Here is a 27,368-nt window from a genome sequence, read left to right as displayed (position 1 = left end):
GGGGCGGGGCGCTCCGGTACCGCGGGCGGGGGGAGAGGGAGGGGGCGGGGCTTAGCGGACGAGTCCGGGCAGGGGGCGGGGCGAGGCAGCCGCGTCCTCGTGGCGGTCGCGCGGTGAGTGACGGGGTTCCGCGCGCGCCCCCCCCCCCCTTAGCTCCCCTCAGGGGGGTGGGCGGGCCACGGGGGGGGGCGGCGGTATCGCCGCCCGGGGGGGGCTCGGTCGGGGTCCGGGGGGTCCTGGGGGTCCCGGGGGGTCCCGGTGGGGGCGGTACGGGGGGCGGCGGGGAGGGCTCTTGGCGATCCCGCGGCGGGTGCCGGGTCTCGGAGCCGCCCGCCCCTGCCGGAGCCGCCCGAACCGGGCCCTGCAGCGGGCACCGAGCCCCGGTGTGCGCCCAGGCGGTGCCCGCAGACCGGGCACGGCGGCCCCGGGTGCCCCGCGGCTGTCGGCGCCGCTGGGGGGCCGCTCGGGGGGCGCCGGGTCCCCCAAAGCCAGAAACCCCAAACCCAGATCCCCCAACGCCAGAAACCCCAAAGCCAGAAACCCCAAAGCCAGGTGTCCGAAACCCAGATCCCAACGGGGGTTTGTTCGTGGTGGGAGTGCGGCGGGACCGGGGGTGGCGGCCACTTCAGCTCTAGGGGAGAAGACCCGCAGGAGCATTAAATGCCCTTCTCGCTGAGGGACGTGTGATTATTTTAGAGTGAAACCTGCAAAGGGACAAACTATGCTTCTATTTAAAAAACACACACACACACGTGATAGATATCTTATAAATAGTTCGGTGTTAATCGCTAATAGAAGCGGAACTTCAGGTGGGTGGGCTTCTTGCGTTTCTGAAGTGAAAGGAGAATTTGGTGCTTTGCCTCCTTTGTTTCTGTCAAGTTTGTAGTCAGGATGTATTTTTTAAACAGTGAAGGCCTGTATGGATAAGGCCTAGTGATGCACTAGCATTTAATTTTCAAGTGACTTAAGAATACTGGTGTTATTAAGTCCTGTTGAAAATATATTATTATTTTTTTTTTTAGTACAGGGCTTAATTTAGATAGCAGGAAGACTTAGGAAGGTAAAACATAACAGTTCCGGTACAATCAAGGATTTCTGTCCCGTGAACAACCCCTGAGCTGAGAATCCAACGTGCTTTCCCAAACTGGGATTCGGCACAGAGTCTTAATTTCAGCGAAGCGGGGGAAAGTCTCTGGTAGAAATGCGTACTGCAGCACTAAGGCAAGCCTCATTTCTAAGCCTAACCTTAACCACTTACCATTTTTTTTTAATTTAAGCTTTGTTCATCGCCCTCTTCAGCAAATGAGTTTCCAGCGGGCTTGTGGCTGCACACAAATTCACAATCATAGACCAATTTTTCCTGTCCATGCTCAAATACTAAGCTTCAGAATGCTTACTAGTGTTGTATTTTGTGCAAGGGTGGACTAAACTCTCTTCGCAAGTATTTATTAGTTTCTTTTAATCTGTTTGATCTTCACTTGCCTCTGCTAGAGCCTGAAGTAAGTAAAGCTTCTGCAGTATTTTTGTGCGTAACAATATGGGATCGTGTAGGCTAAGTTAGGATTTAATTTAATTGCTCCGATTCTTACTACTTCTGATGTAACATTTTCTGAGACTTTCTGCAGGGTTTGGACTATGTGTTACTTTTCCTCAGCCTTCCTTAAAACGTGGGGCATTGAGAATGATGTGTAAATATTAGTGTTTAAATGCGTGTTGGCTTCAGAGCAGCGTGAATACCTTGGTGAAGCCAGCTGCGGCGGCTCTGCTGCATGACACAAAATTAAAGTGATGCTTTCTGTTAGGTAGATTGAAATCTGCGCTATGCATTTTTACTTCATTCCCTGCTTCCCCCCCCCCCCCCCCCCCAAAAAAAAAAAATAGAAAAGAACAATATTCCCAGAGGGGCTGTACACTCCCACGCAACTTTGTCTTATGAACTGCTAGATTTTATACAGCTGTTCTCTACTGAAATTTTGCCAATTGTTGGAAGTTACAGAGAATTATTCTTATTTCTTACTGGATTTCTAATCTAGAGCAGCTTTTGAGATACGTGGATAATTACAATAATTTCTCCAGGCTACAGTAAAGATGAAGAATTAAGTAAGCTTTTCAGGTCACTTCTGCATGTGTGCTTTTTTGTTTTAAAGGTGTGGTCCCTGACAGTTATTCTGGCTTGCAGTGGTGCAAGGACAAGAAGGTTCTTCTCTTCTCTTCTCTTCTCTTCTCTTCTCTTCTCTTCTCTTCTCTTCTCTTCTCTTCTCTTCTCTTCTCTTCTCTTCTCTTCTCTTCTCTTCTCTTCTCTTCTCTTCTCTTCTCTTCTCTTCTCTTCTCTTCTCTTCTCTTCTCTTCTCTTCTCTTCTCTCTCAAAAAAAGGTTTGGAAGGATTCTTCTCTCACTCCCACTTCTACAGAGCAACTTCCAAGTTTTGGATGAGTGAGACACCCTATCCCTGGATGAGAGTTTTACTCTCGAGAAGGGAAGGCACTGAGAATACTAATCTTTAACAGTCTTCTAGTACAAATAAAGGAGAAGACCTGCCGTATTCGCACAGTAAGTCTTTAGTCAGTGCCCTAAGGAGCTTCCTTTCAGCTATCTTGTTTTTCAGTCAGACGTTAGGTCAGAGGGAAGACAAAAGTTTTTTATTCTTTGAACTAAAACATACTTTTTCCTTTCCTTTTTGGCTTCTGTATTTGCTATAAAGACTCCTCTGCCCAGCAGGAAAATTTCATGTCTCTGAGACCTGCCTTCTCCACACTTGACTGAAGGTCACCCTGAAAGTTAGCAGTAATCTGCCTCAGAATTTTGCGAAGTTGAGCTGAAGCAGACTGCCAGCATGAACTTCTCCAGGAATCTGCCAGGAAATTGCTGGAGTCTTGGCAATTTTTCTTAGGGAAGGATGAAAAAGACTCAATCTAGTTAATGGTTTTTTTTGTTGTTTTGTTTGTTTGTTTTTTCAAGAAAATCAAATCTTAGTTAATAGAGTACTATTGCCTTTTGTTTCAATCCTAGTTTCTGGAAATATTCCCAGTCAAGTCCCAGGGGACTCGAGACCAATGATTTTTTCATTAACCTTTTCTTCAGCTGAAAGCTGGAATCTGCTAATGCAGAGAATAATGGAACTAGTTATTGCAGACAAATTAAACTGCTGTTTTGTTGCACTACAAATTAGCTTTCTAAAGCCTTTCATTTTTTGGTCCTGGAACTTGACTTTTCTGGTCTAGAAGCCAATCTAGATGGGGGAGGCTGTGATAAAATATTTTCTTATGTCTTTCCTTCTCTGTTGCTCCAGTCGTGGTTGCCATCTTCTCAGCAAGGATTTCACAAGATGTCTTTTCCTCCCTCTCTCTCACCAGTTCATATCTGCAAGAGTCCTTTCCATTTGAGCAACTGATTGCTAGCTGGAACAATTGCTTATATGAAAAAATATTTTAAATTTAAATCTAATTTTTTTTGCTCTTTCACTGTGCACGCATATAAAATTACCAAATCCCACAGTCGTTTTACCACAGGTGTGGAAGCCATTTATAATCTGTTTAAAAAAGGTCTACGTGCATACAATCCGTTCGCTCTAATATTGATGTAAATTAATATAGCTGACCGTGGTATTTCTGGATAACGGACCAAAATGTTGCAAGTGATTGAGCTTCTTCTGTTCTTACTGGATGCTCAGCACATCCCGATATCGGGCCTGCGAAGCTGGGAGAACGCCAGGAAGAGGATACAGCTGTTGTACAGCGAAGAGCGAGAGCACCAAGTGCTCTCCTGTGACTTCAGGGAGCTGCTTCGCTTCACAAACCATCTTTTCCCATGCACGCTCAGTAGGGATCAAAGATTCAAATCTCATTCCTGTGCTCAAGGAGCATGAGCTTGGAAAATGAGCTTTTTGATATGTTGAGCTGATCTTTTGGCTAACTTGCCTAAGAGAAAGCTTGACGGTCTTAGCTTTTTTTCTTTTTGAAAGACTTAATGTGTCTCCTCTTGGTGGAAGGTGTGCGTACACTTAAACTTACAGGCTTTTCTTTGTTATAGGTAATTTAATTGGACTTGGATTTTTAGGATTAGCTACTTTCAGGCCACCTCCAAGATGCAGTGCACTTCCTCATCTTACAGGCTGATGCTCGGTAGCCTGCCGGCTAGCCTGCTGCTTTGTGAGCTTGGAGAAGCAGCTGTTTGAAAAGCAGAACCTCATGGCGAGTGGCTTCAGGCTGCTGAAGGAGGTGCTTGTCCCTGTGACCCGGCCTGCTTCTTGTCTGATTGCTTTCAGACACTGAACATGCTCTGTGTGGGATAGCTGAGCAGCCCGTTGCGGGCTTGGTGTCGTGAGTGCCCGGCCTCAGTGCACGGTGCAGCCCAGCAGCTCCTCGCAGCTCCCGGCTGGGTTTCTCCGTGTTGTGTCTGGACAGAGGCAGTGCTGAGAGCCAGGCATCTGATTAATCAGTTACTACCTCAGTTAACTTTTCCTGCTCTGAAAGGCTTTGTGCTATAGAGATTTGACAACGTATTGTCACAGCTTGCCTGCGTTTTCCAGCTTGCATCCTTTACTTGGGAAAGAAAAACACTAACAAATGGAGCAGGCTCAAAGGCAGTGCTCCCCGCAGGCAGGCGATCCCAGCTCATTCTCCTTCAGCCCTCAGGACGTGACAGCAGCGGCTGCTGTCAGTGCAGTGCTCCGTGGGAGGGCAGCAAGATACCCTGCGGGTTTTCCGATATGGTAAGTCAACCTTTGGACATCAAAGTGATAAGGGAAGTAGCAGCTCAAGCTCCTGAGGAACACACCCAGCCATGGAATATTATGGAAGCAAAATGCAACTTAGAGCATTGGTCTGGTTCTCTTGGTTGCCTCTTTTATGGCTCCCATGTTTATCTGAGCTCCTGGTCTAATGGACTTCATGAGAGACTGAGTCATGATTTCTGGGTTCTCTGCCAGGAGAGTTTTATACAAATCAGGTTACCATTAGCTTTGGTGGCCCTCATGAACTTGGGATAAGACATTATCTCACAAGGAAGTACTGAACCTTAATGTTTAAGGTGATGTCAGGTGAGACTCAAGGAGGCCAGAGAAATAAGCTACAGAAACTGTCAAACTGAAGCCTACGCAATTTAAAGGAAAGAGTTCCTCGTGTTCCTGCTGTGTGTTTGGTTGTACTTGTAAAGCCATTTCTGTGTAGCCGCCTTCTTCATACAGAGCATAAACGCAAAGTGATGTCCTTAGTTATAAAATATCGTGCTCTGTGCATAATAAAGTCTAATACTCTTTTTTAGTGGAGAAGCAAAACGGGCAGAATACAAAATAGCTTAAAAACGCCTTTTGGCAGTCATACAACTTTCCTTAGTTTGCTGAATTAAGTAAAACTTTCCAGTGCATCACCATTGTAGGATCATGTGCGCTGCTTGCCAGCTGATTCCTTTTCATGCGGCTCTTGAAACCACTGTGCCTACAATACGGGCATTTGTATTGCAGAGCCCAGTAGAGCTTCTTGAACTTTTTCTTCTTTGTCACATTTATTCTTCCATCGCAATTGCTGATGCCAGCTACTAATCAGAGAGGTCAGAGAGTCGGTGTTTGACTAGGACATGTCATTGGAGACTTTCTGCACATTTTATCATGTATCTGCCTCATTGTCATCTTTTGCCACCCCTCTAAACCCCTAGAAACTGACCTATACCCCTGAAAACTTCACATTTCTTCTTTGTGGAATAGCTACTAAATGAACCTAAGCTTGTTCTGTTACGATATCCAAAAGCAAGCAAAGCACTAATTTCTCTGGCAAATTAAAATCTGAAACACGTTTTGTGCAGTGTGTTTGAAAATCATCTCTACAGCACATTTAATCAGTCTTAGAAGGGCAGAGTTCTAAAATCTCGGTGCATTTTTGCAAAGGTCTTGTGAGGAAAACTCGGGAGTTACTTTAGCTATCGTGGAGCTTTCTGTGAGCATCCCAGCCCTTCATCTGGTCCTGACATGATTGACTTCTGCCTTCTGTGGGCTGCATAGGCAAAGCAGTAAATATTTATCTTGGGTCATATGAAATCTTTGGCTGTAACAATAGGGATTGTCAATATTTTGTGAGAGATGGTTTCACCCAGAGTAGAATGTAGCCCAAATCCCTGCTGCTTCAGCCTTTATCCCTGCTTTTGCCTACGTAGGAGAAGCTGAATTCCCCACTGACCAGATTGCAGGTAATAGGTCTGGCTTGAAATTGGCTGTGGATCAGGCAATAAACAGGTTTAAAGCGGAGTAAAAGTGATCATAGTTAAATCCAAGCAAGTAGTTAATGATTAGCCTTCTTGTAGATAATGATATGCATTCTGCTTGTCAGCATTATCTGAAAGTTTGGAAACTTTGATCCATCTCAGGATTGTAGCCCATTTGGAGAAGACTGGTCTCCTGGAGGCAGTAGATGGAAAATCTGTCCCTGGAATAGTAAGTACTCAGATTCTTTTTTTTTTTAAGCTCTGAATCATTTCTACTTTGGATTAGCAGCTCTGTGGCAGCCCAAGGATTTGAGAGCTAGATGAAAAAGGCAGTGTTAAGGCTTATTCCCAGGGTGGTTTATTGTCACTCAGAGCTAGGATCAAAAATCTGTTGATCGCTATTACTTCTAGCTTTCTATACCCTAGAGGTAATCCTGTCAGAAGAGTGTCATGAGACCAAGACTACTTGACTCTTCCAAAGGCAAGTCCCTTCCCAGAGCACAGCTTGGTTTGACGGCCCTTTCCTGTTTCTTGATATCGCAGATCTTTTCCCCTGCTGAGGTGACAAAGCTTCAAGGTGGGATTGTATTTTTGCATCCCCCAAAGTGAAAATGTAGAGGTGCGCTGTTCTATGGACTAGGGCTATGAATCTGTTTCCCTAACTCTTACAAAGATTGGCGTGACTGTTTGTATGTCACACGTTCCATCTTCTTGCTTGTATCTGAGATGAGAGAGCAAGAGTAGGAAAGTGCCTCTGGAGATGTATATTTTGGTCTTAACCATCCGCCGGATCAGAGATCGACATCCTGGGCTTAATTAAAAGCATAGTAGCATGGATTTTGCTGATGGTGACATATATTCCACCTTGCATTTTGCTGAAAAACAGCTTCAGGCTTCTCAAAACAAACCAGTGTTTTCGACAATTGAAGCCCCAAATAATTTGTTCCTCGGCTCTGGTAGAGTGAGCTTTTGTTTGGAGGCAGAGTCATAGACGGTGACACAGAGTGAAACGAGCAGGCATGCGTTGCGCTTCTGTAAGCAGGGAAAACTAAATATTTTTCTAAAAGTCTGTTTTGCAAACTGTTAGTTGTTTAGTGAAAAGTCTGCCATGAAAAGGTGACCCTGACATGCCAGACCAGGACTCGGAAACCCAAGCGTGTTCCCGTGTGAGCTGACATCAACCACGCATGGCTGTTGCGGCAAGGTCTGGCACAGGCTGCAGCATGACAGCTCCAGGGGAGGCGGACGGCTGAGTGGCCACCTTAAAATGCTGTGTCTGCATACAGACACGCACCTGAGGAGCAACTGCAGGCAAACAGCCATTTAAGTGTGAGAAGAAAGGGAGGAGAAATTAGGGCGAAATGTGCTCCTGGGATTTTTATTCAAGGAAGCTTTCACATGTGGTAGAAGCTAATGCTCGGTGAAGGTGTTGCCCTGCGATGAGTGTGTGGCTGTACTGGAGATGGAAAAACAAGTATGAATTGCTTACATGGGTATATCTCATGTCATATGTGTGGAATGGATTCCTAAAACTGGATTTATGAGGACTTCTGGAGCGTGCTTTCCTTCTTGTCCAGATTCTCAAAACATAGCCTGAAAGTCGATTTAGAACTTGTGTGGCTGCTGGCTCTTTCTGGCTTAAGACGGGCTGTGATGGTGAAAAATATCCAAAGGTGAAAACCAAGCCCGTTTTCCGTGTGTGCAGGTTTGTGTCTATGGCTAAGTTGTTGTCAGCTGATCCATTCACTTAAAAGTGTCTTTGTTCCCACTGCAGTGCCTTAGACATGGCCTGAGTTGACTGGAGGGAAGATTTTTCTGCCGAAGGATTCCCAGGACGAAATGTTCAAGAGCAGGAGCTTTTTAGTTAGACTGCTGATCTGGATCCACGTCCATCAGTCGGAGAGCCTTCGCTCTCCAGAGCATGCAGCAGCTCCTCGCCATCTCTGCGAGACCTGCTAAGTCCTTGGCACGTACAGGGCATTAAACCACACACGTTGCTGTAGCGCCTAGGTGGTGATGAGGTGCTGACCAGGCAAGCTGCTCTAGCTGAGCAGGGAAGTTAGATGAGATGATCTCAGGAGGTCTCCTAGGCCTCAGCGGTTCTGTGATGAAAAATTTCAACCACAGGCGCTCCTGATGTCTCATCAGGAACAGTAAGGTCAAGTAGAGGAAGATCTGTGAATCTTCTGAATTGCGTTGACGGACTTTTGGCTTCCTTTTATGATGCTATTCGTTTTATTACCTTGTGCATTAGTTCTATCTGCATGAGACAAAGGTATTTATGATCTCGCTAGATAACATCTGTAATCTTTCACCTGTATTAAAGGCCAGCTAGTGCACTTTTAGGGCACGGTGAGTCACACGGCATTTTTGCAACTGCAGAAAATTTTGCTTGCTTACTTGAGAATGTGCTTGCTGGCTCCTAGTTTCATTGTGTGTCTCCTGAGATTATTTTACCATTGTACAGGATTTAAGACTAGAAGGCACCATTTTAGCTGGGTCTGGTCAGAGCTGCTAATAGTGTTTATACTGGTGTGTGTATTCCCACTTCAGCAAACCATGTAGCAGTGCTTTATCAGATATCAGCTTGCAAGCAGTACCTTGTCCAGTGTTTGTTAGGGATTGATTGCATCCGCGTGTGGCCACTGAATGGTCACAAACAATGATACAATTCCTTACCCTCTGGGCAGGGACACCCTTTTTGTGTGAGGCAAGCTCTCTCCTTTTCATACATACCAGTGCTGCAGGTGGCATGAACCTGCAGGAATCTGATTGCTAAATTAGTGAACACAATGGAGAAAGTTGCACACAAAAGGTTTTTTTATTATTTCTTTTTTCAGATGTGAGTTTTGCCATCATTAAATTAAAAAAAATAAAAAAGTCTCTTGTAAATAGAAGAATCCATGCTAGAAGCTGTCCTTGATTAGGACGTATAAAATAGGAAGAGGGGTTGAATGTCAGCTTCTTCAGAGCTGGGATCAGGAAGCAGAAGTTATTTAATATCTCTGCCAGAATAAGTTTTCAAATGTAGATTGTGGTTTTTTAGACTAAAAAGTGTTTGAAGTGTATCGCGAGGCACGGGCCCTGCTTCAGTCCCTGAGCACGGGGCGAAGCAGCAGGATGTGTCCGGCTCTCAAGCCGCGTGGATCGCATCTCACTGCTCACCGTTCCCGTGCTCGGTTGTGTAACATCTCTGCAGAAACCGCTGCCGAGGATAAGGAAGTGTCTATTTATTCAAGAAGTTGTGCAATGTTGGAAAGTGCGGGTCATGTGGCACCGCTCTTCTTTCTTCTTCCCCGCTGCCGTCTTGTTGCCCTCCGCTGGCTCCAAGGAGGGCTGGGCCGCTCGCTTCGGCTGACAGCAAGCACCGAGAAGTTTCTAGCAGAAGGGTCCTGCCTGAACGTCAGGCACAGTGAGAATGCGCTCAGCTCTGCTGGCGTCCCACCAAGGCCTGTTAAACCACTGGGATTTAACCTCTCTGCCTTATCTCTGCTTAAACACAGCTCGGTCCCTGGGGCGAGGGGAGGCCTCCAGGTTTCTGTTCCCTGGGTGTTGGGCGTTTTGTGAGATGGGGACGTGTTTCTGCGCTGCTGTTTCGTAGCCTTGATGATCTGAGGAGGAGAGATGGAGCTGTGATAAAGTGCCCTGCCAGACTGCAGTCTCGGGATAATTGCTTCAGAAGCCTTTGGCATGCACAGGGAGTGCTGAAGAGGTTCTTCGGCAGATGCCTCCTGGGAACGGCCTTTGATGGAAACTTGTTGGTACTAGCTCTGCGTTGGTGCCGGTGCTGGCTGTAAGGAATCCTGGTGGAGGAGCCCTTTAGCCTGGCAGTTTTGTGAAGAAACGGTAACGTAGCATCCTCTGTCAGTTTTTGGCACTTGTGATCCCGTGGCGCACCCAGATGAGCGAGACAGCCTTGGTAAGGCGGCTGCCCTGCTCCGGGAGCCGTGGGGCTGGCGCTGACTCCCCAGGCCCTGTGTCTGTGAGGTGCCTTGGTCTCAGGCACGTCTCTGCTCTTGGGGACATGTTCCTGCCGTTCTCCGGGCACGTCTCTGCTCTTGGGGACCAGAAAAGGGGGGCGACTGCCCCGTGCAGCTTGGCAAAAAGGAGAGGAGTAAACAGTGCAGAGCAAATACAGGACATGAAAGGTCGGTGATGGAAGAAATAGAGAAATGGAAATGGGTGTGGGTTGGTGCTGCCTACGTACAGAAGGGAAGAAGCTGCTCGGGAGGGGCGTGAAAGCTCTGCTGGCACCCGACGGCACTTGCACCTCCTCGCTTTGGGCTGGCCGGAGGAGCTGCAGCTCTGCCAGGGCTGGAGCGGTACCGTGAGGGAAGGGGAAGGCTCGGCGCCCTCAGAGGTGAGCAGGCAGATTTTGAGCTACTGAAGAGATTCTGGCTGCCTTTAAATCTGGCCACCTCTGTCACTGAGTCGCCGCCCCCTGGTGCGGCATCTCCCCTTTTCTGAATGCCGACTGAGATGTTTGTTGGCGTGTGTTAGCAGTGAAAAAACAACGCGCCGCTGACAGCTCTGTCCCTGGCCTCTGCTTCTGGTCAGTGGGTGAGCGGCTCTGGGCCAAGGCGGCCGGGCTTTGTTTCCTGAGCTGCACTTTTGATTTGCTCAGCTTATAATAGTCCCACTGGCTGGAGTTGCCAAAGAAGGCCAAGGCTGGGATGTGCTCGGATCCTTTCAACTGGCCCACCAGGGGCTCCACATTAATTTGGGATCACTCAGGTTGAAAGTACTTGTGCTTTATCAGGAAGGTGGAAGGTTGCTGGTATACTAGAATGCTTCAGTTGATACTGTTTCTCACGTCTTTTTCTCCAAAACTTGTCTCTGCCTCCTGCCTGGCTGTCCTTTGTGTGGCTAAGAGCCGTGCATGCGTGTGCGCATAGCTCGCCAACCATCGGCAGCACCGTGATGGTTTCAGCATCTGTCCATCACCCAAAAATAGCTCCCTCGAGCCAGTGTTTTGGGGCAGATGTGTGCTCAGCGGTGTCTGCAAAACCAGCACCTGTAGACAAGGCAAGTACTGCGCCGTGTTTTGCAAGCCTTCATCCCGTGGTGCTCGCAGGAGCTGCCAAGTGCAACTCCAGCGGCTCTCCCGCTGTCGTGCCCTTCCTAAGCTTTTGCATTTCTCAGTGCCAGGACGATGCTCTATTTTCAGCTGCATGACTGTGGTCTAGGCAGGAGTACCCGCTGCTGTCTCCTGAGTCCAAAAGCCTGTCGCACACCTTCAGAAATGTTTTCACGTGTCGCACGGCGCAGGGGACCGCAGGGAGCTGCTGTGCTGAAGAGGCGGCGATCTTCCCTGTGTCCCGCAAAGAGCGGGGTGGCGGGGAGCAGGTGGAGGTGGTGACCCCCAGGTTGGGCCCAGCACGGAGAGTTCTCTAAGATTGCAGTCCTGCGTTCAAAAGAAACCTTAATGCAGGTTAGTCTGTGTGAGAGTGTGTCCTGGATTCTCCTGTAGGTGCGGGGAGTTCCTGCTGCTCCCTGTGCTGATGGGCCCCCCTGCATTGCTGACCTAGGTTTGTGAGAACAAGGCACAAAGCAAGGAGTGGCGGCATTAGTGCTGTTGCCTCGTGCTAAACATGGCTGAGATCTTAGTGGAAGGAAGCTTACCTGCTCTGCTGATGGGGCTGAGAGGTGGCCAGCACCAGCAGAACTTCAGCCTGGTGGGGTTTGGGGCCCGCTGTGAGGCACCAGAGGACCGCTGCTGGTCCTGACGCGAGGTGTGCGTGCTCCAGGTGCGTGAACGGGGCCGTAACCGGCAGACTTGGGTAGCAGAAGCGAGGCTGCAGCCAGGAGAACGTTGGCAAGGACTCCTCAGTTCTGCCGCGCTGCCTGTGGTTGTCCACCATTTATTGCTTTTCCATCTCTCGCAGTTTCGGTGTGGCTGAGCAACACGTTTGTCTGGGGAGGAGTCCCTCTGTTGCTCAGGCTGCCTAACACAACGTTATTTTCTCCATCTGTACAGATCCCTTGCTAGCATTTCTTAGCTTTTCCTCCACTGTTGTGGGTTTTACAGTCAGTGTTTTTGCTATGCAGGATTGTTTCTGCTGCCTTCCACTTTACTGGGCCCATTAGTAATGGCATGGGCAGACTGATACTCTGCTTCATGCAGTCTGGTGCATTGTCCTGTAAAGAACAGCTTGTCCTCAGACCATTTTTTTTTTTTTCGTGTTCAAAGATTTAGAGATTTCCTGGGGAGTCTGCATAAGCTGAGAGCTTAGGACTGACCTTCCCCTTGCAGGGAGGCAGATCAAGCAGGGTCTCTAACAGAAGGTGATCAGACAAGTTTGCTATGAAAATAAACTCCCTGAGAGGGACGTGGCTGGGGCCATGTTAAGAGGAAGAGCTGTGGCCCCTCCTTCAGTAACAGGGATCATGCTGGGGGAAGGCAGTCAGTTTTTACCTTCGCTGTATGTGTGGGTCTTGCTTTGGTTCAACACAGAGCACCAACACTGATACTTCATCAGCTTCTGCTAATCTCAATTTTAATTAAAAGTTGACTGATGTATATAGGTGCTCTGAGCTGCCAACTGATTTGCAGCTCCAGGAAGTCTGTGCGAGCCAGCATCCCAGCGGGAATCCGTGCTCCAGTGTTGGACCACTCGTTTTTGTGATGTGCAGGACAGTAACGTGACAGCTTCATCAGGAGGGTGCAGCCTCTGTCTCTTGGGGAAAGAGCAGCCCTAAAACGAGAGCGACAAATAGGTATTGGTACAAGTGTGGAATGTGGGAAAGAAACTTAAGAGTTGGAAAGAAAAAACCAGACAAACGGTGGCAGCCAGGAGCCCTGAAGGATAGAGCTTTGCAGCTCAGATGAAGTGTGAGAAAATTAAAAACAGCAAAACGACTGCACTTTAGGCATGGCTCTTTGGGGGCTTTGCAAAGACCCCCCCCGAGTCCCCTCAGGCACTGAGGAAGGGGCGTGTACTTGCAGAGCGTAATCATTGCCCCCAGCCATGGGATCTGGCTGTTCTGCAGAGAGCCTGAGCTGAATGCTGGATTAATTGTTCACCCTCGAAGCTCCCTGCGTGGGTGGCACAAGGTTTTGCTTCGCTCTCCCTGCGTAACCTGCCTTAGTCAAGGAGTTTGTCGGGGTGGTCTGAGAAAGGTTCCACCTCAGCCTGGGCAAGCCGTCTGTCTGAGGCACGGTTCGTGAACAACGGAGTGATTTTGGGGTGCTGGGTGCTGTGCTGAAGTGGTTCCAGCTGGGGTCCTTGGTGGAGGTGGTGGCGGAGGATCAGTTCTCCCACGTGGCTTTCTCCCCTCGCTGCAATCTAACAGCCCCCAAGGTTATTTTTAAAAGTCCTTTCTTCCACTTGTGCTTGGTGTCTGCTGAAGAACCGCTCTCCACGTGCTGCTAGTCTGCTGCATCTCCCTCCTCACGCCCTTGCTGACTGCTTCCAGCCTCTGCGTGTCGTGCTGCCCAGGCACCGTCTCCTCCTGAAGCTGCACGCGGCGTGCTGCTGGTGGAGCTCTTCTTCTGCCCATCACATCCTGCACTCCACCCTCTGGTATCTCGAGCTGGACATCCTCCAGAGTGCCTGTCTTCTTCCTTCTAAGCCTAATGAAACCCATCTGCACCAACAGCTCGGCCACGGGCCTGGTGCTTACAGGTGGAAGGTGCGCTCTGTCACGCAGCGAGTGTCTTTCTGCTTGACTCCGCTGATACAATCCGCAAGCTTCTCCTGTCCTGGACAGAACCCAGGAAATCCAAGCTAAGGCAGCCTGGCAAGCTAACCTTCATATCGGAGCTCGCCTCCTGAAGCTGTTCCCTTCTCTTCCTTGCTCCTTGTCTGGACCCCTTCTAGCGTGTCGAGCTTTTAGGAAGCCCTAAACTTCTGGTGAAAGCTCCTGGGTGGGACTCTGGGGTAGTGACACGGCTCCAGGCCAAGCCACGCATTTTTGCTGTGACCTTGTGAACATCGCTTACATTCTTAATGCACAAGTAAGAGCTCATTCTGCTGGAGTTGTGCAAGGGGAAAGAGGCATGCAGTTCGGAGGTATGGGGGTCAAACGCAGCTGGGGGAGGTGGGGGCTCAGCCCCTCCTCGGGCATCCGAGTTCAGCCTGGGGTTGCTGAAACTGCAACTAGGAGAGCTCCGAGGGGAGTTTTGGCTTTGGAGAGCAGCGGTGTGTATTTGTAAAGCACATTGCAGTAAATTGCAGACCAATCTGTTTGATCCCCCTGTCTTTAAAGTGTGCCCATACAGCTTGGCACAGGAGGGCTCTGGCTGGCGTTGCTGGGTGCTCTTGTAGTAGGAACAGGTGGAATTTGGCTGTCCCGTGGCTGTCCCCCTGTCCCTTTAAGCAGCTCTGAAGCTAAGCCTGGGATCCTGGAGGAAGAGCAGTAAGTCCACAAGTTTGGAAAGGAAGCAGTTAAAGTTGTCAAGTTTGCCAGGAAACCGAATGAAGTGGAAGCAGCGCGCGGGTCCTATGCTGACTAGCTCAGACCATTCGGTGGTGACCACGGCTGGAGCCAGGGAGTGGTGCTGTAGCGTGTGCAGACGCTCGGCTTCCCATCCCACCTCCAGTTACAGCACTTGGGAGGAAAAAAAAAAAAAGAAAAGGAAAAGATTGGGCTTGAGGCCACGAGCTCAGAGCCAGTGTAACTCAAACAGTCTGCCAGCTGGACTGCTGTGAGTAGAGCACTGAAATTTGGGTTGCCTTTTGCATGACTCACGTCTTTCGTATGTAGCGTTCCTTTGTGTCATGCAGGACGGGGCTGTACATGATGTGCAAGCAAGAGACCTTTGCCTTTTCGACTTGCCGTTTTTAATCTTTTTCCCTTGGCTTTCTCTCGGGTTCTTTCGTTTTAATTGCCAGTAAGTCTTACCAAATGTTTTTCACCTCTTGTTCAGGAGGAGAGAAGGAACCCCTGACCCTGTTCTCGCTATCAGAAACGCTGTTGGAGACACTTAGGTAAGAACCACGCAGCTGTGCTCGGGCAGAAATCCGGGGGTGCTGTGCAGGAGCTAGCCCTGTAGGCAGGGCTGGCGTGCTTGCTGCACTGGGTCCCAGCAGCCAGAGCAGCCTCTGTTGAACAAATAATTAGTGTAAAGAAAACTGAAGAGGTGTATTTCAAGGCTTTTGGGCAAAATCAGGGGAATTAGTTTTATTTCTTGCTTTTTCAGAACTGGCATGGGAAAGATGGGGCACTGTTTTGAAGGGAAGAGTTTGCTGCTGGAAGGGGTGTTCGTTCAGGGCTCCGTCATTAATCCTGTTAGACTTCTGATTTGGAAAGTGGCTTCATTCCTTTTGAATGTGACTGAGGAAGCTCTGTTCATGCTCCGCGTTTCAGACTGAGCTGACTTGCACAGCGCTTTCTGGGAGCTTGGCAGATCCTTCCTTCCCATAGCCTGTCCTGTTCGTGTATCCTGTATGTTGTTGTGTCCTCTGTGTGAAAAGGTGTGTCTCCCTTGGGTGTCTGGAAGGCTGTTTGCCGCAGAAAACCGTGATTTCCTATGAATTGACAGGATTCTGGATTAACTGTTTCCAGAGCAGAGCCACAAGAGATTGAGAAACTATTGTAGAGGTTATAACGGCAGTTGTCTTGTGGCTGAGATCTGCTTGAGAAGCCTGCTTTGTGTTTGGCTTCTCACCAGGTTCAGCTCCTTTTCCCACTCTTTCTGTTGTGCACTGGCACTACCCGTCTTCCTTCCCTTCTGCGTGCCCCGGAGCCACTGCCATGGCTTCCCTCTGTGCGTGAGGTGAGGCAGCGCTGGTGAAATGTTGGCAGAGGGATAAAGTAAATCCCAGTGCTGAACCTGAGCGAACAGTTTTTTGTTGCCAGGTCCTGTTCCTGCCTGTAGGTTTCTGTGGTTCCCCGGAACCAGCCTGGTTTGCTGAGCTGCCCCAGCGGCACTGCAGTGGAGGGGTACAAACCTCTGTGCGAACAGAGCCTGCCTGCGTGCTGAGCTCCGTCCTGCTCTGAGATGACAGCTCGAAGCAAGAGAGGTGCTGCACGTAGCTCTGGGCCTTGCTGTTTTCCCTAAGAATTTAAGGGGTCGTGAAATGGAGGCTGTGGCTTCTCTGACCTGGGACGGCAGCACCTCGAGGGAAAGAATGAAGCCCCGGAAAGAACTTCCTCATTCCTCTGCCCCGTTCCACCCTATTTGTTTTCTTATGTGGTAGATGACTGCAGAGGGGAAAAAAAAATCCTCGCATGTGCGCGTCCCTGGTAACAGAGCAGCGTGGAGGCAGGTACACCGAGAGGTCTTCAGGTGTGCAAACACCGAGCAGTGCCGGGGCCTGGGGCAGCCGCTGTCCGTTCCTGGTCCCCTGCCCAGGGCGTGCTCAGGAACGCGCCCCAGCGCCTCCCTTTCCCTCTGTGCAAACATGTGGAGCAGGCACCGGCTGGGAGATCAAGTCACCCATTCAGACAAAAATACCTGCTGCTGAAATGCCGCGTTTGTTCAAGGCTAAACCTATTTAGAGAGTTTGCTGTAACAGAAACCAGGGTGTGTTTGTTTTTTTCCTAGGTATGGCACCAGGCTTGTTAAAAATGGTGACCTTCTTTTCGTGACAGGCACAGCTCATGTCACTTAGCCTGTTTCTTGGAGCCTGCAAAAGCAAACCAGAGATTTGCAGCTTGAAATATTAGCATTAATCTATTGCTCCCGCTGTCCAGATACTGCTTTTTACCCTGAGACAAGTGTAAATAGACCTGTTAAGATGTAAAACCCAGAGGCTTACTGTACCGGGTTGTTCTGCTGGAAGTGATTTATTTTTAAACAGCGTTGTGTCCGCACATTGGTTATCTTTAGTAACAGAAAGACGGCTGAAGGGTCGGTCTTGGCTATTTTCTCTTGAGTAACTTAATCCCCCACGCTTTTCAGGATCTCACAAAACATCTTTCAGGGCTGGGTAACCGCGGTGGGGGGCGGGCTCGGTGTCAGAGCACCGGGGGGACTGGGGGCAAGGAGCCACGCAGGTGAGCAGCCAGCACGCTCCGTACGTCGTGCAGCGGCTGCCCAGCCACGTGCAGCTGCTTGAAGTACTGGCCTTGTCGTTTGCAAGGGTAATACACTGTAAATACCTAGAGAAGACATACGCTGTTTCACTCTTTGTGAAGACCGGTGGCAGTAAGTCAGTGAAAAATTGGACCCAAACCAACCACGAAGGGAGTTTTGACCTGGGAAGGAGCCAGGGCGTCCGTGGAGTGCGCTGGGACCTGCGGAGTCTGGTGGCAGCGTAATGTTCTGAAGTGAATGAGCGGTGAGATTGGGCTGCAGTCACCAGTGAGAATGCCAGAGCAAAAGTTATGGAGCAGTCAGCTAAAAGGAGGAGGAGACGAGATTTTGGCCGGGGGAGAGGGGCGGTTCTTACATTACTTCATTCCTCTTGTGGCACGCTTATCTTTGATCCCATGGTATAAACCACCTTGGCTGCTCTTCCTTCTCTGCTGCAAAAGATATTTTGAAGCTTGTGTGCCTTGGCAGAGGATTCCTTTGCAAGCGTTTGTATTTTGGGACTTCAGTTCTAGCTCTTGAACATTTACTCTCAGAAACAGTGAGCTTTAAAGCTATACTATGTGAAAATCACTCTGTTTGCTCTGCAGGCTTCCTTCAGTAATGCCTGTGTCAGGTGAGCTGCTTCTTGCATTAGTCTCTCTCTTTTTTTTTTTTTTTCTTCCCTGAACATTTTTCGAAGCTCTTTTTCTGGTCTCAGTATTTAAGCACAGGTTGGAGGGGGAGGTAAGTGGAATAGCCACGAAATACTAGAACTATGGGCAGGGAATACGTTCTGCTTTTAGCCAGTGCCAGTAGCTTATACTATGAGTTATTTTCCAAGCAAGTTATTGTGAAGGAGTCTGGTGCAGTGAGAGGTATGCTGCAAACTTTCTCTGCCCAGAGAAGCAGAAAACACCTGAGCTGTGTGTTGGTGTATGGCTGATACCAGCTGACTGGAGCGCATACGGGTGCTTACTCGCATTCATTAATTTCAGTGTTTGCAAGGAGTTTTAATTCTTTCTCTTGTTTTCTTCCCCAGCGCTGCTAACTTAGCTTCCTTATCTCCCACAAATCTTTAACTTCCCTCGTTGCCCTTCTGCTTTAACTCCGAAGCCTTCTGAGACCACCTCCTGTCACTGATGTCCACAAGGACACACCGACCGTCATGTCCTGGGCCACCAGTGGTCCCTGCACAGCTCTGCCGTAAGGTCACTGTCACAGACCGAACCAGCTCCACCGTCAGCTGGCTGCCGTTTGGGTGTTTGCGTGCTAGTTCTGCTTTCAGCTTGGAGAGCTTGTCTAGAGTTTCACTTCTGATTTCCGGTCTAAATATATTCACACCTATCTGTTCAAACACCAAATGTATTTTAGTTTTCTAAACTAAAATAGTTAGTTCAGATTTTTAGAGCTTTTTAATAGTTTAGGTTTTTAGAGCTTTTTAAGCTCTTTTCTCTGTTATAAATGTTCCTGATGATTTGTCTAGCAGGAAGTCCTCCTCTTCTCTTTTTTTTTTAAATAATTTAATCAGATAAAGTGTCTGTATTTTGATTTGATTTCACTTTATTTTACTTGTGGACTGGACCAGGAGGGTACGGAGTGCTCCAGGCAGGATCTAGCACAGCAGCATCAGTGCTTATCTTCAGTGGTATCTCACCTGGACTGTGCTGGGGCTGTCTTTGCTGGGATCATCACTCTGATGAATCCTGTTGTTTCAGGACTGACTGGTATTCCCGGGTTGTTTTCACTCCTGTTGCTGTTTCCGCTTGGTGAACTTTCAGTGCACACCAAGAATTGTTTCTGGTTCCATCCCAGGTTGTGCTGGGTGCAGAGTGCAGAGGCCTTGGGCACATCTAACCACTAGGTGCATTTTTATTTTTAACGTGGCATGGCCAGACGTACCTCATTTTCAGTAACCTGATTAGGGATTTAGACTGGCAGCCTTCTCAATGTTTTTCTCATTGTGTGTAATGTGATTAGAGGGGAGATGTGACAAAGTAAAGCTCATGGAAATGAAATCGGATCGCCTGTGGCTATTGTAGACCTTTGCCTGGCAATAGGTCTTGTACCACCTAACGTCGTTTCTTGGTTAAACATGTTCCCAATAAAATGCATAACTGTCAATTAAGAGAAATACTGTAATCTGATCCTTTAGTATATGCAATTTAAAAAGGGGCACCAGATATTTTTGCCTCTTGCATGACTGCAATTGAGAAGAGACTTCTTCCTCTTACAGATAAGAAATGTGCCTTTATGCTGAGCACTTGTCTCCATGTGCTACCTCAATCACATTAGGCTGCCCTTCTGGCAAGAATGTTGAGGATGGTGCAGCAACACAATGATGTAAAGCTGAGAGGGACACACCTCCTTTAAATGTTCCTGCTTGCTTTGCTGTATGTTCTTTGCAGTCAGAGTGCAGGACCATGAGGATGCTCCAGAAGTTTATCCAGAGACAGTTATTCTCAGGCGATACCTTGGCGGCTTAGAGTATTTTCTCTTGCAGCAGTAGTAGAGAAACCATCCTCTGTTTAGAAAAGTGCTTCATATAATTTTTCCCCTTTGTTTGTCTCATTTTTCCACATGTCTTTTTGATTATCTCTGTAGTAAAGATGTCTCACGATTCCCACATGAACAGCTCCATGTTGCCAACCATGCATCCTGATCATCACCACACTACAGCAGCCTCGGGACATGATCATGGATCTGGGATGATGATGATGGTAAGTAGCACAGTCAGCATGAAGTGGAGTGTTTTTCCTTGTCTGTGGTTCAGAGTAACTTGTCATCTTGAAGACTGTGGTCTTCAGAACTGGAAATTTAGCTTAGCTTTAGAAGGCATGAATCAGTCCAGTTAAACCCAGGCCCTACTGTGCTCTCCTGTGGTGAGAGTGGTAGGAGGTGATAAGCAACATGAAATGTATTTCAGAGCTGGGGATCCTACGGGAAAGTGGTCTTCCCTGCAAAAACCTTTCTAGCAGCCAGCCAGGCGTCAGCTCTCTGGCAAGCTAATGGCAGAAATTCAAAGTGAGCATTTTCCTGCAAGAAAAAGAGGCGGATGCAGTTTGCCTGGGTTGTTAGCTAAAACCGTAACGGGCACTGAGAGGATTGCACGCTATTACAGTGGGTTGTGCTGACCTGCAGGCAAGCAAACTCGGTGCCCTTTTTCTCCTGAACTTTAGGCACGCGCTGGGTTTGGGGAGCAAACTGCTACCAGGGCTCTTTGCCACACTGGCAGTAAGGGTGGGCTGGTCCTGAGTCCTGCTGCGCCAGCTGGCTTTGATTTAAGCAAGTTCAGGCTTGTGCACGCTGGCGTCACTGAAGCTTTGTAGTTCCCATGATGACCGTAGGATCTGTGTCATTGTGTGTAGCCTCCTTCTAGGGCCTTTATCAGCTCTTCCTCCCTTGTCTAAATACTTTTGGAGTGAGTTTGAGATTATTAAAATATAGCTTAAGCTTTTAAGGGAGGGGGGAGAGTGTGCATTTCAATCTAAAATGGGGATGTACTCAGAAATGCATTTTGTAAGCCTTCAGTTAAAGTTTGCCTGGCAGCCATACGCCCCAAATAGCAGCACTGCTGCTACTTCTATTGCAAACAGTATCACAGCAGGAGAGGAGAGGATTAGAGAACCCTTCCCCTTCTGAACATGGCCCTGTACAGAGCCCAGGAGTGCCGGTGGACCTTACAGTCCTGCATCATCACTGATGACATCTCTGGAAAAGGGTCTCAAGAGCTCCTCATGAAGCTCTCCATATAATCTTACAGCTAAGTAGTGACATTCTCCAATTTGTTACTTTCTGTATAATTACCATTTCTTTACAAGTGTCACTTGCTTATCTTAACGGATAATTGCAGGACCATGCCTTATCCTGCAGCTGAGAAGTCTGATTAAGTGCACGACATTTTGAGTTGACATTGCTTGTACAATGATCAGGGAAGGAAGTAAATAGGTAAAGCATCTTGGATAATAAACTGGACACATGCTAATGAATGCATATTCCCATCCTCACTTGCACCAAGTATCAATACCTGTTTCAGCTGTGGTTTATGGAATTAGGCTGTAACACTCTTTGATTTGTGGGGTTTTTGACTTAAACATAAAGATACTAAATTAATTTTAAAAACTGGTGTTTTATAGTCACTCTGCTCTGGGGCCATGAATGTTTGTTGTGCTCAAAACATGCTAAGCTGCAATGTGCTTACCTGGATGGGAAGATGACATGTACTGCAGCTGAGCTGGGATCACTGGTGTCTCCCCTTCCCACAGCATTCACTGTCTAGGTCCAGAAGCCTTTGTTTTCACCCAGGGGGAGCTCTGGTCCTTCTCTCTGTATAATACTAGTTATCGTACATGTATTTAGGCCTCTCCTTCTCCCATAAAGTATTAGGGGGTTCTGCAGGGAGACGATAGTATGCTGGCACAGTGCAGGATTGGGCCAGAGGATTCAGCTATACAAGCCCTTCCCCGTGTGAGCTCATACGAGGTTGGGAAGGAGAAGTAAGTGCCCTGTACCCCAACCCATGAGTAGTCACGGGGAGACAAGGGTGAGCTCCATAGAGACATCCCCAATCCCTGACTACTACTGATACTGATGCTGAGGAGAAAATGAGCTCCAAAAGCAAAGAGAAGGCACTTTTCCTCTGCAGGGACCTTGAAGGAATATGCCTTTTGACTAGGGGCACTACCTAAAAGAGCTAGAGATGGAAACGGGAGCATCTTCAGCCATGGCTAACTTGTGTCAGTTAAACTAGATCAACTACAGAGGTTTTTTGTGTCTATCTTGTGACCGACTGAAATGATCTAAATTCTTGGTATAATACAACAGCCTTTGATAAATCTTTTGTGAGCTCCATCTCAGCGTGGACTATTCAGGCTCATTTTGATGTTCTTTATGTCTTGGACAGGCAATGACTTTCCACTTCAGCTATGAGAATGTGCCGTTGCTGTTTTCTGGACTTACAATCAATACTCCTGGAGGTTAGTAACGCTGTCTCGTCCATTCCAAATAAAATGTTTGTGGTTGATGAATGTTGCTGGTATTACCTTTTATTATGCCAAAAATATCCAGACACGCCAGATGCAAATCTGTTTTAAATGGCATCTGTGGGGTGAAGGAAAGAGGAAGGTGTTCATGTAGTTTGAGTTTTACTAGTCTTACTAGCTAAAGTGACTGATGGTTTCATTTCATGTATGAAATTCCAGTTGGTGTGTGAGTTAAATTCACATTTACCACCTGTATGTGTGTGCACAAGTGCCCTGCTGGAGGCCATGCAGGGTGGCGTTGTTAAATCACACGATGTCTCTTCTGACATGTTTTAAAGCAAACATCTTGTGTTCCACAGATAGAATAACATTTCCTCTTTTGTCAGAAATGGCTGGTGCTTTTGTGGCTGTCTTCTTCCTAGCCATGTTTTATGAAGGCCTTAAGATTGCCCGAGAATGTCTGCTTCGTAAATCCCAAGTCAGCATTCGCTACAACTCCATGCCAGTGCCAGGTCCCAATGGCACTATCTTGATGGAGACGCACAAAACTGTTGGGTAAGAATCTCGCTTCATTATGAGACAAATCTCTGCAGCACCTGAGAAAGGCAAAAACTGGGACAGAATAAACTTTCTCCAGTCAGTATAACTCTTTGTAAAGTATATTAATTGCAGACTTGGACGTTGCTTGACAGTTGAATCACTTGGCCAGCCTTCAGGATGGAGGACAAAAGAGAGAAAGCAGCAAGGAGGCAGATGAGCTTTTATTATTATTATTTCTTTCCAAAGCAGTAAAGAACACATCTGGGGAGCTCCCAGAAACAGAATTTGGGTGTTATCGCCAGCCACCCTGACACAAAATCCTTAGAATCATCCTGTTGACAGCTAGTCAAAGCCTCTTCTCAGAGGAAAAAAAAAAAAAGGAAAGAAAAAAAAGGCCATTTTGCTTATTAACGGGGTTAAAATAAACTTTAGTTTTATTTCTCATCTAAAACCTTTGTCTTCCCAGCAAGTACCGTATTTCATTCACTGTCAGTCAGCTCTGTGGGGAAAAAGAGTTCCAAATGACAAATGCATGCAAAAGTTTATGTCCAGCCTGCTTTATCTCCTCCACCATTTCACACCCACCTTGGCATCTCATCAGCCTGAGCTATGTTTTCCTGTAAGGAATGTGCATTTTCCCATCCGCGTCTCACGGATGCTGACTGTTCTTTGGGTTTTGTGTTGTCAGGCAGCAGATGCTGAGCTTCCCTCACCTCCTGCAGACAGTACTGCACATCATTCAAGTCGTGGTCAGTTACTTCCTTATGCTGATCTTTATGACGTACAACGGATACCTCTGCATAGCTGTGGCAGCAGGGGCAGGGATGGGCTATTTCTTCTTCAGCTGGAAAAAGGCAGTTGTTGTGGATATCACTGAGCACTGCCATTAACACTGGACGCTGCCCAGATGCCCCTCCATCCCACTGCTCTCTTGAAATGCAGCCATCATGAAGACTGGATCATTCCTAAGCTGAAAGAAAAGATACAAAGAAAATCAACTGGAGTTCACCACAAGTTCCTAGCTGGGGTGCAGGGATGTGAGGAGCTGGAATATGCTGCTCCCCCATGCTGCAGGCAGGCAGCTGGTTTGACTCTTGAGGGTCCCGTGGTAGCCGTTGGCTAGGATTTGCTGTAGTCTTAGATTTTGCCATGATTGAAATTAGTTGGCTGACAGAAATGTAGAGGTTATTCTTTTCTTTTTTTTTTAAACATTTTGTTTTTAAATTGTAAATGCACATCTGTGAAGGTTTTATGAACAGTAGGTAAAGATCAGAGTTTCCAATGGAGCCTACATGTGTGAATGGCTATTCTAATTTTTTTTTTTTTTTAAATATGTACATAATGCCAGGGGAGGAGATCTTCCTGGCATTGTGGCTTTTGGGGCCAATGGCACCTTCTAATGCAGAGTTCCATAGGACTCAGCCTCTGAGGAAGACTTGGTGCTGCACATCAGACACACTCAGGTCTGTCCTGGCAAGAGAGTACCTTGACCCCAGTGCTTCAGGGGTCCAGGTGAGTCTGTCCTCCAAGCCCATCAGAGTATGACGAGTGTTGCTAGTCTTCTGATACATCCAGTGGTTTTACTCAGCTTCAAGTGATAACATTTCAGTTTGGCTGCTTTCACTTCCCAATCATGGAAATGTGTGGAGTAGATGCAGAACAAGAATTGTGTATTCACGGGGCAAAAAGATTTTAAATAGACCAATGAACCCATACTGATTTCATGTTGGATGGGTCTAGAGCTAGACTTCTGGCTTACTAAAACTAATTCTGTTAATGAAGCAAGAGCTAAATGATTTCTTGACACTAAAGGCTAACATGTCTGAAAGGTTGTTCCTTGAGTGAAATGAAAAAAGAAAACAACCTTGTTTCTGTGAAAGAGAGATTTAGGAAAGTGAAGAAAGAAAAGATAGGATTACTGCAGCCTTCAGTTAATTCTCAGGTGAAATTTGGAGCAGCTTGGGCTGATTCAAAAAATATTCCTAATGCAAATGACTCCTCTTTGTCTTAATAATCATGCTGTGACTTTGTTAACTTGGAAGTGCAGGAGTTGAGAGTGCCAGCGGTGGATACATGTAGCGCAGTAAAGAACTTCCCATTCGGTGCTATGAGCTTTACACATTTCATGGGCAAAACAGGATAGCTTCCTGGATGGGTGATGTGCAGAAAACACTTTGGGTTTTCCAAGGAGCAGTTTTGGTTTAGCACTTTTATTACCCTGCTCCTTGTTGTAGGGAATGTTGTGCAGTTCGAATATGGCGCAGAGCTGGAGCCTGTTCTGCCCAGGATGCTCTCTTCTTGCCTGTAACTGGCTGAAGGGAAGGTGGTGAGATTTCCAGAAGGCCACTGAAAAACAGACACCGTTTTCAGGCTGATGACTAGGATGTGCCACATGAACAGGGAATGCTTTTGAGTTGAAAGTGTCTGGGCACACTCAGTAGCAGTTTGTTGTTTTTTTTTCCCCTCCAAAGACGCTACTAGTCGCGCTGTTAAGAGTAGGTACGTAAGGAAAGCTGATCTTTGTGAAGACGTTCCTCTGGCCTGTATGCCTTAGGGAGCACAGCCCTTTCCTGTATGTGTGGATTCTTCTCTGTGCTGATGCTACCGCCAGCAGAGCTTGCCCTCCGAATGGCAGCAGGAAGCCTGTTACTGCCGCTGCCTGGCGTCCTGCCGGGTCTTGAATTGCACCACCTAAAGTCAACCTTCCTGTGGATGACGCCAGGTGTTTATTTGGTCATCTTGTTTTCTTTGGGCAGTGCAAATATAGAGCAGAAGGAGATGAATTAAAAGCAAGCTCAGGCTTCTAAATAGCTTCTTTCAGTAACAAATTTGCTTCTGGGTGAAAGAAGTAAAGCTATTTTCATGGAAAAATTGTGGCAATCTCCTGATGAGAGACAGGCTAAGCTCTTCCCCGGTCAGGTCTTTGAAGGGAGTTGTGTCTGTAGCAGGCTGCAGAAGTCACAGGTAGACCGATGCCCTCTCTCTGCATCAGTCACGAAGTGAAGATCTTCTGTGCCCTTTGGGAGTCATGTTTCTCTGTGAGAGGGGAAGACAGACCCTTCCAGTCCCTATGGGAGAGCTGCGAGGACATCTTAGTGCTTGTCAGAGAAACGTGAAGCAGTTACGTGCTGGAGTTGGCTGTATGTGTTTTGAAAGCTTTACGCTGCAGACACCTCATCCCTGAAGGGTTTCAGAGCCGATGTTCCCAACACCTCTACATTTGGTCTCTGGAACAAGCTGGAGCTGTTGCTGTTACAGGGATGTGTGGTTATAGGGTACAGTGGCTTTGTGTGTTGACACTAGGTAATTCATATACCTCTTGCTATGTCTTTCTCTAAAATAAAGCCTGTGCTTGGCCTGATCTTGCTGTCACTGGAGCTTTTTAGCCACCTTTCGCATTCAAGTGACCAGATGTGAATTCTCTGATTGAAACGATCAGACAGGTGACTTGAGGATCATGCAATTGCTGTGGCTTTTACGATACAAATTCAGTTCTGCATCACTGTACATGTAACCTCCCTTGAATTGTTTCTCCCTTGTGGATGAACACCTCTGTTTTCGAAGAGTCATCCCTGCCCACCCCGTACATGGCTTTCTCCAGCGCGCAGGGGGAAGTGACGCTGACTTAGCAGGAAACTGGGCTGAAGTCTCCGAAGCCCAGCAGGCGCCCCAGCTGCCTTCCAGCAGCTCGTGAGCGTCACAGCGTGAACATCAGGGGCTTTGGGGAGAGGTGCACAAGGGAAGGCCCGAAGAGGAAGGGGTTCAGGAGAGAAGATGGCACTCTTACAGAATGTGCTGTCTGCAGTGGCGACTCTTGCCCGTAGCTCTGCCCTCTTGGCACCCAGTGGAGAGCTGTGCCCTCTGTGCGGCTGAGCTTGCTGATGCAGGGAGGCACAACTGGGAGAGAGACATCTGTAATCCCAGCTCTGGCCGTGCTTTCTTTGGTTAAATGTTGACAATCCAGACAAGCCACCTACCTCCCCGTGTCCCAGCCTCCCTCTGGTCCTCCAGCTGCCACCAGCTGCCGTGCTCTTGGCCCAGGCTGGTGTTTGCCTTCCCAGACTGAGCAAAACCCGGCCTCCCGGCGATGACTTGCGCTGACTGCTTTTGCTGCAGTCCCAGCCTTTATGCTGGCTGTATTTAGGTTGTCCTGATGTTAACACTAAACTCGCATCGAGCAGTGCTTGGAGGGAGGTGAGGACTCTAATGATTATTAGACTTGAGTAAATTAAATTCATATGTCAACACATGTAGCATGCTTAGAATGTGATGTCCTGTGTCTGTCTTTGATCGCACCCTGATATTCTGTCTCCACACGCTGTGCCTCTGGATTATCATCTTGGAAGAAGTGCACAAAGTATCCAGGCTGCGTTCATCAGCTGGCTTCCGTTGTTTTTCTTGGAGTGCCTTTTCAGTTGGTCTGGAGCCAGTCCCAACAGATCCAACAGGATGTATAGTTTTGTTTACAGTGGACTGTCACTTTTGATTTTACTCTTGCTTTTTGTGGAGGTAACTTGTCTAATGTTACTGTGTTATCAAGTCTCCTGTATATAATTAACCAATAAAATAGATTGCATTTTACTGTGGTGGATGTGTGCTTTAGAAACAATCTTCAGTGCAGAGACTACAGCTGAGGTGAAGTCCAGCAGCTTTTACTGAAACATTCAGAACGCAGCTCCAAGAGTAAGCGTCTG

The 27,368-nt window shown here is 47.7% G+C and overlaps 1 protein-coding gene across 7 annotated transcripts; it reads left to right on the top strand.

Moving 5' to 3' along the window:
* The first annotated feature begins 6 nt into the window (after window positions 1-6).
* Window positions 7-27,255, top strand: SLC31A1 (solute carrier family 31 member 1). Of its 7 annotated transcripts, none has more exons than XM_083807132.1 (6): window positions 7-113; window positions 15,065-15,125; window positions 19,757-19,872; window positions 22,056-22,128; window positions 22,521-22,689; window positions 23,363-27,255. In XM_083807132.1, the coding sequence occupies exons 3-6, from the start codon at window positions 19,762-19,764 to the stop codon at window positions 23,562-23,564; spliced, it is 555 nt and encodes a 184-aa protein (XP_083663258.1). In that variant the 5' UTR covers window positions 7-113; window positions 15,065-15,125; window positions 19,757-19,761; the 3' UTR covers window positions 23,565-27,255. The 7 variants fall into 7 exon arrangements, with proteins under 7 accessions (XP_083663258.1, XP_083663256.1, XP_083663255.1 ...); XM_083807129.1 differs by lacking the exon at window positions 7-113 and adding an exon at window positions 6,358-6,424; XM_083807133.1 differs by lacking the exon at window positions 7-113 and adding an exon at window positions 6,533-8,161.
* Window positions 27,256-27,368: the final 113 nt, after the last annotated feature.

This window comes from Anser anser, assembly GCF_964211835.1.
Source record: "Anser anser genome assembly, chromosome: 21".
NCBI lineage: Eukaryota > Metazoa > Chordata > Aves > Anseriformes > Anatidae > Anser > Anser anser.
Note: the sequence above shows the minus strand (reverse complement) of the source record. Positions and strands in the feature narration are given on the sequence as shown.